Source organism: Mobula hypostoma, chromosome 5 (genome assembly GCF_963921235.1).
Source record: "Mobula hypostoma chromosome 5, sMobHyp1.1, whole genome shotgun sequence".
NCBI lineage: Eukaryota > Metazoa > Chordata > Chondrichthyes > Myliobatiformes > Myliobatidae > Mobula > Mobula hypostoma.
In genome coordinates this window covers 118,337,045-118,349,863 of record NC_086101.1, presented here as the reverse complement: position 1 = coordinate 118,349,863, position 12,819 = coordinate 118,337,045, and the positions used below count along the sequence as shown (strand labels likewise).

Sequence of the window (12,819 nt, the reverse complement as noted above, 5' to 3'; positions counted from 1 at the left end):
GCTCAAGAATGAAATTAAGAGAGCTAGAAGGGACCATGAGAAGGCCTTGGCGATAGGATTGAGGAAAACCCCAAGGCATTTGACAAGTCTGTGAAGAGCAAGAGGATGAGCTGTGTGAGAATAGGACCAATCGGGGGCGATAGTGGAAATGTGCATGGAGCCGGAGGAGGTAGCAGGGGTACTTAATGAATACTTTGCTTCAGTATTCACCAGTGGAAAGAGCCTTGGCAGTTGTGGGAATGACTAAAGGACTGCAATGCTTGAGCATATAGACATTAAGAAAGGATGTGCTGGAGCTTTTGAAAGGTATTAAGTTAGATGAGTCACCGGGACTGGCTGAGATATACATCAGGCTACTGTGGGAAGCAAGGAAGGAGATTGTTGAGCCTCTGGTGAATATCTTTGCATCATCAATAGAGACGGGAGAAATACTGGAGGACTGGAAGGTTGCAAATGTTGTTCCTTTGTTCAAGAAAGGGAGTAGAGATAACCCGGGAAATTATAGACCAGTGAGTCTTACTTCAGTGGTGGGCAAGTTGTTGTAGAAGATCCTGAGAGGCTGGATTTATGAGCATTTGGAGAGACATAATCTGATTAGGGATAGTCAGCTGGCTCTGTCAAGGGCAGGTCATGCCTTATGAGCCTGATTGAATTCTTTGAGGATGTAACTAAACACATTGAAGGTAGAGCAATGGATGTAGTGTATATGAATTTCAGTAAGGCTTTTGATAAGGTTCCCCATGCCAATCTCATTCAGAATGTAAGGAGGCATGGGATCCAAAGAGGCCTTGCTTTGTGGATCCAGAATTGTCTTGCCCACAGAAGGCAAAGGGTGGTTGTAGATGGTTCGTATTCTGCATGGAGGACAGTGACCAGCGGTGTTCCGCAGGGATCTGTTCTAGGACCCCTCCTGTTTGTGATTTTATAAATGACCTGGATGAGAAAGTAGAAGGGTGGGTTAGTAAGTTTGCTGTTGACACAGTATTGGTAAGAAGGTGTATGGTGTGATGGCCTTCATCAACCATGGGATTGAGTTCAAGAGCTGTGAGGTAAAGTGGTGGGGAAATTCTAGGCACTTTCTAGATAGGGTACATGGTCAGCACAACATTGTGGGCTGAAGATCCTGTAGTGTGTTGTAGATTTCTATATTCTTAACCATGAACCCTGTTTGTAGTCCCACCCAACCTCAGTGGAAAAAGCCTGCTTGCATTTACCATATTTATACCCCTCTTAATTTATACCTCCATCAAATTCCATATTTACATGCAACAAGTGACTTTATAATCCATAACACTCAAAGGCCATTGGCAAGCCGGGGTGTAGCATTATTCAGCTGCACCATGGCCCTCGGAAGAAGCTGTTTTTCAGTCTTGCTGTCTTGGCTAAAATGTTTGTGTATCTCTTTCCAGATGGCAGGAGATTGAACAGACAGTGAACGGGATGGGATGGGTCTTTAGTGATGTAACGAGTGTGCCGGAGGCATTGAGAGTTGTAGATTGTCTCCAGGTTTAGTTGATGAGTCCCAGTGATGTGCTGATCTGTCCTAATCACCTGTTGGAGTGCTTTGTGATATGTCTTGCTACAGCCAGAGTACCACACTGTCAGGATGTCAGGATGCTCTCTATTGCACATCGATAAAAGTTGGCCAGCAATGTTTGGGGCAGATTAGCTTTTCTTTAGCACCTTAGTGTGGTTGCTATTGTGCTTTCCCTGCTATCGAGGTTGCGTTGATGGACCAAGAAAGCTCCTTGGTGATGTTCATCCCCAAAAAGTTGAAAATGAAGACCCTTTCCACTCCTTCACCATTTGTGAATAGTGGGGATTGTTTGGAACCTTCTGCCTTCCTGAATCATAATCAGAATCAGGTTTAATAGCACAGGCATATTTGTAAAATTTGTTAACTCTGTGGCAGCAGTACAATGCAATACATGATAATATAGAAAAGAATTGTGTATATATGTGTGTGTGTGTGTATATATATTATATGAAATGTATCAAACAGATAAATAAGTAGTTCAAAAACAGAAATAAAAATGTAGTGAGGTAGTGTGCATGGTTTTTAATGTCCATTCAGAAATTGGATGATAGAGGGGAAAAGGCTATTCTGGAATCTGCTTTCAGCCTCTGTACCCCCTTCCTGATAGTAACAATGAGAAGAGGGCATGGCCTGGGTGGTGGGGGTCCTTAATGATGGATGCCACCTATTTGAGATGCTGCTCCTTGAAGATGTCCTGGAAACTATGGAGGCTAGAGCCCATGATGAAGCTAACTGAGTTTAAAACTGCGGATTACTTCCATCCTGTCCATTAGCCATACCCTTCTCTCCACCCCCCCCCCCACCCTTCATACCTGACAGTGATGCAGCCAGTTAGAATGCTGTCCACGGTACATCTGTAGAAACTTTCAAGTGTTTTGGGTTACACAATGAATCTCCTCAAACTCCTAATGAAATATAGCTGCTGTTGTACCTTCTTTGTAACTGCAATGATAGGCTGAGGGCAAATTAGGTTCTCAAAGATGTTAATACCCAGGAACTTGAAACTGCTCACTCTCTCCACTTCTGATCCCTCTATGATGACTGCTGTGTGTTCCCTCACCTTGCCCTTTCTGAAGTCTGTTATCATTTCTTCCGTCTTCTTGATGTTGAGTGATAGGTTGTGGCTTCTACACCAATCAGACAACTTCAGCATCTCCTCTCTATATGCAGATTCGTTATTCTCTGCAATGAACCATGCAGTCTGCTGATCAAGAGCAGGAATCCTAGTTAACATGATGTGACATTTTGTGCATTGTATCTGCATAAAGAAAGCTTAATTCATCTGTTTGCTTCCTGTGCAGGTATGTAGGCAGATCTGGCTGGGCCTGTTCGACTCCAGATCATCAGTTATCCCGGATTACAGGGATCCTCAAAAAATCAAGGAATTCCTGCAGGATAAATATGAGAAGAAAAGATGGTGCGTAGTTATATTATATAGTTATTACTGTCAAAGTTATGCCAATAATTCCAGTTCCTGGCTAAGGTCACTCTTCTTTGCTGAGCTTGTTGCTATTTAAGTTAACCAATAGACCATGAAATATAGGAGCAGAATTAGGCCATTTGGCCCATCAAATCTGCTGTTCATTTCATCATGGGTGATCCATTTTCCCTCTAGCCACAATCTCCTTCCTTCTTCCCGTAACCTTCATGCTCTGACTAATCAAGAACCTGTCAACCTCTGCCTTAAATATACCCAATGACTTGGCCCCCACAGCCACCCATGGCAACGAATTCCATAGATTCACCACTCTCTGACTAAAGAAATTCCTCCTCATCTCTATTCATCTCATCTCTAGGACGCCCCTCTATTCTGAGACTGTGTCTGATCTTAGACTCCTCCAACGTAGGAAACATCCTGTCCACATCCACTTCATCGAGGCATTTTAATATTCAATAGGTTTCAGTGACGTCACATCACATTACATTCTTCTGAATTCCAGTGAGTAGAGGCCCAGAGCCATCAAATTCTCCTCGTATGACAAGCGTTTAATCCTGGAAACATTTTGGTCAGTCTCCTTTAAACCCTCTCCAATCTCTGCACAATTTAGCTTTGGATGAAATATTATTGCCTATAGAAAAACCTACAAATGGATCTCAACCATATATTTTTGTATACCAGCAGGCTTTCCCTCGAGATCACAGAGTGCTTCTCTTATCCTTAAGTAAATTTTTTTAATGAGTGCAGACAGTTATTTGACTGCGAGCCTCCTGTTTTTATCCAATTATAGATATGCAAAGCGTACATTCCAGCAGCCAGTATTGGAGAGTGAATGAGGATTAGGAATATAGGTTCTGGCAGATTCTCACTTTCACACTCTTTCACTGTCCTGAATATTTGGCCAGCTGCATTCACCTCAGTTCAGCACAGACCAGCAACTGAACCTGAAGCCACTCTGACTAGACATACTTTTTGAACACAGACAGAATGGTTTTACACTTTAACTGTAAGCATAGTAGATTCTGCAGATGCTGGAAATCCAGAGCAACACACGCAAATGAGTTTAGGACCAGCGAACACCTTCTCAGAAAAAAGGCCGTCCCTTTAGAACAGAGGTAAATAGAAGGAATTTCTTTAGCCAGAGAGTAGTGAATCTGTGGAATTCATTATCAAAGCGGCTGTGGAGGCCAAGTCATTGGGTATATTTAAAAGCGGAGGTTGATAAGTTCTTGATTAGTCAGGGTGTTAAAGCTTACGGGGAGAAGACAGGAGAATGGGGTTGAGAGGGATAATAAATTAGCCATGATGGAATGGTGGAGCAGACTTGATGGGCCAAATGGCCTAATTCTTTGCCTATGTTTTATAGCCTTATGATGTTAAAATGCTGGGGGAGCGCAGTAGGTCAATCAGCATTGATTGAGAGAACGAAGGAGATACAGAAACATGAATTTCTAGACAGTAGTGCTTAAAATATCTCAAAGCACTTAGTATCTGAAGCACAGTCATTGGTTGTAATGTATAGAAACACATCAAGTGATCTTTGTACAATAAAGCCAAGGTAACAGCGATGAAATAAATGATCAAATAAATTGTTTCTGTTTACAATGGCCATTTCTGAGAGCTATTACTGATCATTCTTTGAATAGTAATATATTTACAAAAATGTCATGTTGATGCTTTATAAGGCACTGGTAAGGCCTCATTTGGACTATTGTGAGCTGTTTGGGCCCCTTGTCTAAGAAAGGATATGCTGACATTGGAGAGGGTTCAGAGGAGATTAACAAAAATGATTCTGGAATTGAAACGCTTATCGTATGAGGAGTGTTTGATGGCTCTGGGCTTGTACTCATTCGAATGCAGAAGAATGAAGAGGGATCTCATAGAAACATATCAAAAAACCAAGAGAGATAGGTGGAGCACTGTGGGAGGGGTGTGGGACAGGTGGCAGAGAAGGAATGCCAGGGGCAGGGGTTGGGGGTGTTGGCGTGGGTGCAGATGCACCCAGCGCTGAGACACCAGGCAAGGTCATTCGATTCCAAACAATTGGATTATTGATCATCATAGAATGTCTCTCTGGTGCTTCCCATTCCCTCCCCTCTCCTTTCCCCTTTCCCAACCATGATTCCCCTCTCCTTGCCCCCTTCCCACAACAGACACCCATATCAGAATCAGGTTTATCATTACTTGCGTATGTCATGAATTTTATTTTGTGGCAGCGGTAGAGTGCAATATATAAAATTATTACAGTACTGTGCAAACGTCTTGGGCACCCTAGCTATATATGTGTGTCTAAGACTTTTGCACAGGTCTGTATAAAGAAAAGATAAATAAGTAGTGCAAAAGGTAGTGTTCACAGTTCATTGTCCATTCAGAAATCTGATGGCAGAGGGGTAGAAGCTGTTCCTGAATCGCTGAGTGTGTGTACCTCCTCCCCAATGCTAGTAATGTGAAGAAAGCATATTCTGGGAAGTGGGGGTCCTAAAGGATGGATGCTGCCTTTTTGAGGTATTGCCTTTTGAAGATGTCTTCGTTGCTGGTTGATATGTAATAGATTGTGGTAACTTGGAGTGACTAAATGTGTGAAACAACAGAGAAAAAAATCAATACATACCAAGTATCTCACTAATGTAATTCGGTTTTTAGAATCTTGTGCCACTATCTTGTTATTAGAACCATTTAAAATTGAAATAGAACAATACCATGGATTCCAGTTAACTGGGACACATCGGGACCAATTAGTGGCTACCCCAATTAGCTGAAGTTTCATGGAAATTGTTAAAAAGGTATAAAAAAGACAAACTACTGTTTTAACTGAGCATTTCAAGGAAATCCAGAGCAAATTAGAACAGTACCAATATTGCTAAAGTACTATAAAATTGTGTATTGGTTCCTAATAGTTATTGACAGAGGAATTCATCCAGTGTACACTGCGTGTTCTTTTGATTGACTGTCACCAACTATCAGCAAAAAAAAATCACTGATCTTTGAACACAAAAACAGGCAACTGATGTTATTTAAAACTGTTTGCTCTAAGCATGGTGTTGCTTCTAACAGCCACCCAAGTGCATGTAACTGAACTAATTAGAAGCAGTTCGGCAACAGTCTCCTGTCCCAGCTAAGTGACAAAGTATCCAAAGTAAATGAATGAAATCCTAGCTATTTTCTCAATTACTTTTTTGTTCTTCAAAGATTTGTCCCAGATAAGAGGCTGCCCTGATTGGCTGATATTCCAATTAAGTGGAATCCACTGTATTTTAAACGTCAAGCAATTAAGCAGAGCTGGTACAAAAGAGCCATGGTCAGGCTTGAAGGGCATAGCAGCCTACATCTGTTTTTATTTTCTTGTGGTACGTTCTGGTGTTAGTTGGTTTTGTCTGTACTTACAGGTATGTTTCTCCAGAGCGCGTAAAGGTGTCTGCAACCACATCAGCCACCACCTCACTCAGCAGCAGGAGCAGCACGCCTGACATCAAGCCACTGAAGAGTCTGGTGGGAGAATCAACTCCGGCCCTGAACGTTACCAAAACCATCGTCAGTCAGGTACTAGCGGTGTGGTGAACAACATTGAACCTTCATAATTCAAGAGCAGCGGCAATTTAACTTGAAACACTAGAGTTTGCCAATGTTGGAAATAAGAAATTATTAGAAAGAGCATAGACAGCGCCCTTTTCCCAGGGCAGCAATGGCTAATATGAGAGGGTATAATTTTAAAGTGATTGGAGGAAAGTATGGGAGGGCAGTGGGGAATGGTAGAGGTAGTTTTTTTTTAATCCAAAGTGGTGGAAGCATGAAATGTACTGCCGGGGTGATGGTAGAGGCAGATATATTAGGGAAGCTTTAAGACACTCTGAGATAGCCCCGGTGGGGAAGAAGACTGGAGACTTTTGTGGGAGGGAAGTGTTAGATTGATCTTGGAGTATAAAAGGTTGGCACAACATCACGGACCAAAGAGCTTGCGCTGTGCTGTACTGTACTGTTCAATGTTCTTCTAAATGCATAATATATCAGGCAGCATCTGTGGAGCGAGACAGTGTTTGTGTTTCAGGTTGATTCTTAACAGGAGGAGGAAACATTAGAAATCAAATGTGTTTGAGGTGTGGTTTGTACTTCTCTGTTATCATTTCTATGACATGTCCTGAATGCTTTTTTGTTTTCGTTTTGGTCTGTTAAAATCTACCATTCTGTTGGACCTTACTTATTCAGGTGATCCTCCAATTTTCTACATCAACAAATTGGGCAAGGTAAAAACCTGTATATTACAATGAGGAAAGTTAGCATAATTACAAAGGGGATGAACACTTTTTCAACCCCACAATTTTGGTTTTTAAATTTTTTGTAAATTGTTGACAGGCTTTGGATTTTTTTCTTTTGATTTGACATGATGCATCTTGTAGATTAGCTTTAAAAACTCCTACTTCAATATGGTTCTGCACAGACCAGACGGGCCAAAGGGCCTGTTTCTGTGTTGTACTTTTCTATGACTCCAATATATTTTAAATTTAGAAAATGAGACAGTAAAATGTAAAAATGGTTGTGTGGGGGGCTGAATACTTTTTCAAGGCACTGAATATACTAATTGTAATTTATAGTTCTTTATTATTATAGATTGCTCTGTACTGCTGCTGCAAAACAATAAATTCCATGACATGCGTAGTCCAGTGATATTAAAGCTGATTCTGATTCTATTGCCCCTTCCCACAAGCACACACTCACTACTAAGTTCCTCTGGCAGGCTGTTGCTTCAGATTCCTGCATCTGCAGTCCCTTGTGTCTAGATCTTTACACAAGTGTCTCACTGGGGTACTTCTTTCCTTGCACTGCCTCATAATTTCACCATTTAACATGGGATCAGCTAAACCCCTGAAATTTTGTAACAGAGACGAAACCTCCTTTGCTTTTCTCTGTGTCAGAACATAGTTCTGTGGTGACAGAAGGAATCCCAGAGAGATGGTAAAGGCTGGTTGAATTCTCTGCAGATGAGTTGTGTGGATGTAGCAAATGGAAACCACTCCGAAGCTGGAAAGCTGCAACTTAATGGGTATAAAATTCAGGAGATGCTACCAGAACTACCAGGATTTAGAAAGTCCATTTAAATTGACCTAATGTTTGCTTGTCTTGTAACAGGGAAAATTAAGTATGGAAAATATGTTACAGTGAAGACGATAGCTATTGATGGAGGCAAGAGTAGGAGGAGATAAATTATATACTGGGTGTGAGAGTTTCATTGGAGAGATATTATAGTTACAGAGCACTACAGAAGAAACAGGCTCTTCGGCCCATGTAATCCATGCCAGACCATTTATGCGGCCTAGTCCCATCAACCTGCACCCAGTACCCTCCCATCTGTGCACCTATCCAAGCTATTCTTAAATGTTGAAATCAAGCCCACATCCACCACTTCCTCTGGCAGCTCATTCAACACCTTCAGGACCCTCTGAGTGAAGAAATTCCCTCTTGTGTTCCCCTTAAACATTTCAGCTTTCCCCCTTAACCCATGACATCAAGTTCTAGTCTCACCCAACCTCAGTGGAAAAAGCCTGCTTGCATTTACCCCATCTATACCCCTCATCATTTTGCGTACCCCTATCAAATCTCCCCTTATTTTCCTACACTCAAGAGAATAAAATCCTGACCTTTCAACCTTTCCCTGTAACTCAGGTCCTCAAGTCCCAGCAACATTTTTGTGAATTTTCTCTGCACTTTTTGAATCTTATTTACATATTTTCTGTAGGTAGGTGACCAAAACTGCACACAATATCCAAATGAGGTCTCACCAACACAGTGGTTCCCAAAGCAGTAAGGCTGGTTAACAACTCCACCCACTCACTCCACATATTTCCTGTCAGTCACATCATGTACAGCCTAATGTCACTTTATTGGAATACAATTGATCAATCAATCAATGTACGCGTATGTGTGTGTGTCTGTCTCTCTCTCTTTCTCTCTCACTCACACACGTGTGTGTATATGTATGTGTGTGTATAGCGGAGGGAAGAATCTTTTTTTATTATTGAGATCTTTATCTTTTGCATGTGTTCTTGTGCTACGTCAAAATTGTAGAAACAATTATTTTGTTCTCCTTTACACTTGTGTATAGGAAATGGATGGCAGGGTGGAGATGTGTCTCTACCAAAGGTGCTCCTTCCCTCTGCTAGCCTGCAGGTCATCTTTGGGCAAGGTGTAACACCTGCTTAGCTTCCCCCCCCCCCCCACCCCACCAATCAGGGTCATGTGAAATAGGTGGTGGATGGTCGTATGAGCAGCCGGTACATATCACAAGTCCTGGTTATGTGTCCACTGACGCCAGGCAGACAATCTCTGAAGAGTATTGATAATGGCTGGGGTCACCCATCTTATAAAGTCACTGCCCAGAAGAAGCCAATGGCAAATCACTTCTGTAGAAAAGTTTACCAAGAGTATTCATGGTCATGGAAAGGCCATGATCACCCACATCATACAACCCAACAAAGTTCAATATAAATTTTATTATCAGAATATATATATATATATAAAATATATGTCACCACATACATCTTTCATTTTCCTATGGGTGTACTCAGCAAATCTGAAGAATAGTAACTCTAACAGGATCAGTGAAGGATCAACCAGAGTTCAGAAGGCAACAAACTGCAAATGCAAATATAAATAAATAGTAATAAATAATGAGAACATGAGATAATGAGATAAAGAATCCTTAAGGTGAGATCATTGATTGTGCAAACATCTCAATGGATGGGCAAGTGAGTGTAGTTACCCTCTTTGTCAAGAGCCCAATGGGTAAGGGGTATTAACCATTATTGAAGTTGGCGGTGCAAGTCCTGAGGCTCTTGTACCTTCTACCTGATGGCAGCAGTAAAAAGAGAGCATGGCCTGCGTGGTGGGGATCTCTGATGATGGATGCTGCTTTCCCCTTGATATGCTAGGTTGAATCCACTACCTTTTGTTAGATTTTCCATGCAAAGGCATTGACGTTTCCAAACCAGACTGTGATGTAGCCAGTCCATTACACATCTATGGAATGTAGAAGGCACATGATGATGACGACGATGATAGGAAATAACATTAAACGATCTTGAATCTATGGAGAGCGAAAGCAGGATTAAATATTACAGGTCATTTAGCTGAAACATTAGCCCTGTTCCTTTCTCTGTAGGTCTTGTTTCACCTGCTAATTTTTGCTTACATTTTCTGTTTTTATTTTAGATTTCAGCAACTGCAATTTTTTTGTTGTATTTCAACTGTTCCTGAACTTTCTGAACTTTAGCTGTTGTTATAGCAGGGCAGGCTGTTCATGCATTGAGTGGTGTAGAAACATTCACTAAATTAGTAATGATGATTTAATAATGGTACACGGGACAACAATTTCTTTTCCCCCAAGTGTTGCTTCGTCAGAATTTTTTGTATATGATAGACTGCTTGATGCTGAGCACAAATATAATTTCAGACTAATTGTATCATGTAGGAATTCGGAGAAACAAGAAACTAACTTTTGTTGAATATAATGCATTTAATTGCATAATGGAGCCAGTGCTTTACAATAGTTCAACTAAGCTAAAAAAAAACTGTTTTGTTGATGATTTTCGTTTCTACTCTGTGTCTGAGGCTTCTCGCTTCAGTGTCCAACAATAATCAGCCAGCATTGATAGATTCTTGTTACCCTGATACAGTTTCTCCATGATCGCAATGTCCTGGCGAAACCTTTCACCATGCTCGTCCTGGTGGTTTTCATGATCAGCAGCCCAAAATCTGTATAAATAAATAAATGTAATAATAATAAATAAAGATTAAAGAATAAAATAACCAAAAGTGTTCAAAAAACAAAATCTTTGTTGTCCAGAAGATCAGGAAGGGGCTATTGTTTCCAGACCATAAATTACAGAGACTTAATTATTTGTTTTTCTGCCCGCACAGCCTGTGAGTCAGCCACAGATGCAGCAGCCACAGCAGCAGCAAGCAAAGAAGTCACAGCTGGATCTTCTGGCCGATATTGGGGGTGACCCTTTTGCCACCCCTGCACCCCAGCAGGCTTTCGGAGCTTTCCCTGGCTTTGGAGGTAAGCTTGTGAAACTTTAATGTTCATTCCAGGGAAGTTGGCTTCACCGATTAAGCCAGCATATAATTGCCTGTCCCCAGTTACTTGTGAGGGTAGTGGGCTGCCATCTTGAGCTGCTGCAGTCCTTGAGGTGTGGGTATGCTGTTAAGGTGGAAGTGCCAGGATTTTGCCCAGCGATGGTGAAGGGACAGCAGTATGTTTCCAAGTCAGGTGGTGTGTGGCATGCAGGACAACTTCCAAGTGCTGGTATGCGCCATGCCATTGCCTCTTGAGCTGGCGGGTTTACAAGGTGCTGTCTCAGTATTCTTGGGGAGTTGCTTCAGTCGATGCTGAAGATGGTAAACAGTGATGCACACCAGTGATAGACCAAATGACTTGATCCTGCTGATATACAGGAGCTAAAGCAGCTTCCTGTTTTCTGCAGTCCCATCATCACGACAAGGTATTTTTTTTTTATCCTGAAGATGCTGACTGTACACTTCCACATTCATGGACTAGTTTCATGGACTGAGGACAGTGAGTGTTGGCTGACTATTATCTGCATTGGGACAATCTAAGCCAAATCTACTTCAGTTGCCCGTGCACCTGAAGTGGGTGACAATTTAAAATTAAATCTTACTCAGACCCAGCGTCCCTCTCATAGTCAAATAAGTTGAACAAGCTCAGCAATTTACAAAATACTTCACTATAGATTGGGAATATTCTACTGAGTGCAGTTTTCAATTTTGGTCATGCAAGGTGCTTCATTTCGGTAGGTCTTACACAGTGAACGGTAGGGCATTGAGGAGTGTGGTAGAAGAAAGGGATCTGGGAAAACAGGCCCATAATTCATTGGAAGTGGTGTCATGGGTTGATGGGGTCACAAAGAAAGCTTTTGACACATTGGCCTTCATAAAACAATGTATTGAGTACAGGAGATGGGATGTTATGTTGAATTTGTATAGAACATTGATGAGGTCTAATTTTGAGTAGTGTGTGCAGTTTTAGTCTACCTGCAGGAAGGATATAAATAAGGTTGAAGGCGTACAGAGAAAATTTACAAGGATGTTGCCTGGTCTGGAGGACCAGAGTTGTAAGGAAATATTGAATAGGTGAGGACTTTATTCCCTAGAGTACAGTTTCTCAACCGGGGTTCTGTGAGAGGTCGCTAGGAATTCCGCGAGAGGCCGTGGTTTAAAAAACATCATTTTTTGTATTTTGCACAACGCTGGCACTCGCCGTGGTGGGCAGTGACCAAGCGGCCCTGTTAGCAATCTCAGCCCAGTATGGCAGTGTGCAGTGGGACTGTGTCTATTTGGTTGAGTCCATTCTCAGTTTTGATGCAAGATGGGGAGACCATTGATTATTGGTGAGCGCTGTATTGCACAAAGGGGAGGACAGTAGGCTGATTAGTGTGATGTACGTTTTCTGAGCATTGAACGGACTTGCCCAACTTGAGCTGTGATGTCAGCCTCTCCCTTCTGAATTACCTCCCCCAACTTCATAGTTCATAGAAAAGCTAGACTGTTGTTTAATAACCCATGTCCTGTTTGGCATGGGTGACCCAACCAAGAGCTAAAGCATTAAGCCCTGACTCTAGCCAAGATGGCTCTCTGGGTCTTTGAGGCACGCAAGCCTCCAAAAACTACTACAAGGTTGTGTTCCTCTTGTATCTAGATAATCTGGATTATTAACCATCTGGATGATAATGTAAATTGGATCAGCAAATTTGCGAATAACATTAAGATTGTGGGTGTAGTGGACAATGAGGAAAACTATCAGATTGCAGTGATATCTTAATTGCCTTTAGAA

General features: G+C 41.8%; 1 protein-coding gene across 2 annotated transcripts in view; it reads left to right on the top strand.

Moving 5' to 3' along the window:
* Positions 1–12,819, top strand: part of LOC134346964 (arf-GAP domain and FG repeat-containing protein 1-like) — a 129,355-nt gene that overhangs the window by 72,280 nt on the left and 44,256 nt on the right. For both annotated transcript variants that reach the window (XM_063048873.1, XM_063048872.1), the window contains exons 3-5: positions 2,839–2,954; positions 6,362–6,515; positions 10,887–11,028. In XM_063048873.1, coding sequence (XP_062904943.1) covers positions 2,839–2,954; positions 6,362–6,515; positions 10,887–11,028 — 412 coding nt within the window. The remainder of the gene's footprint in view (positions 1–2,838; positions 2,955–6,361; positions 6,516–10,886; positions 11,029–12,819) is intronic.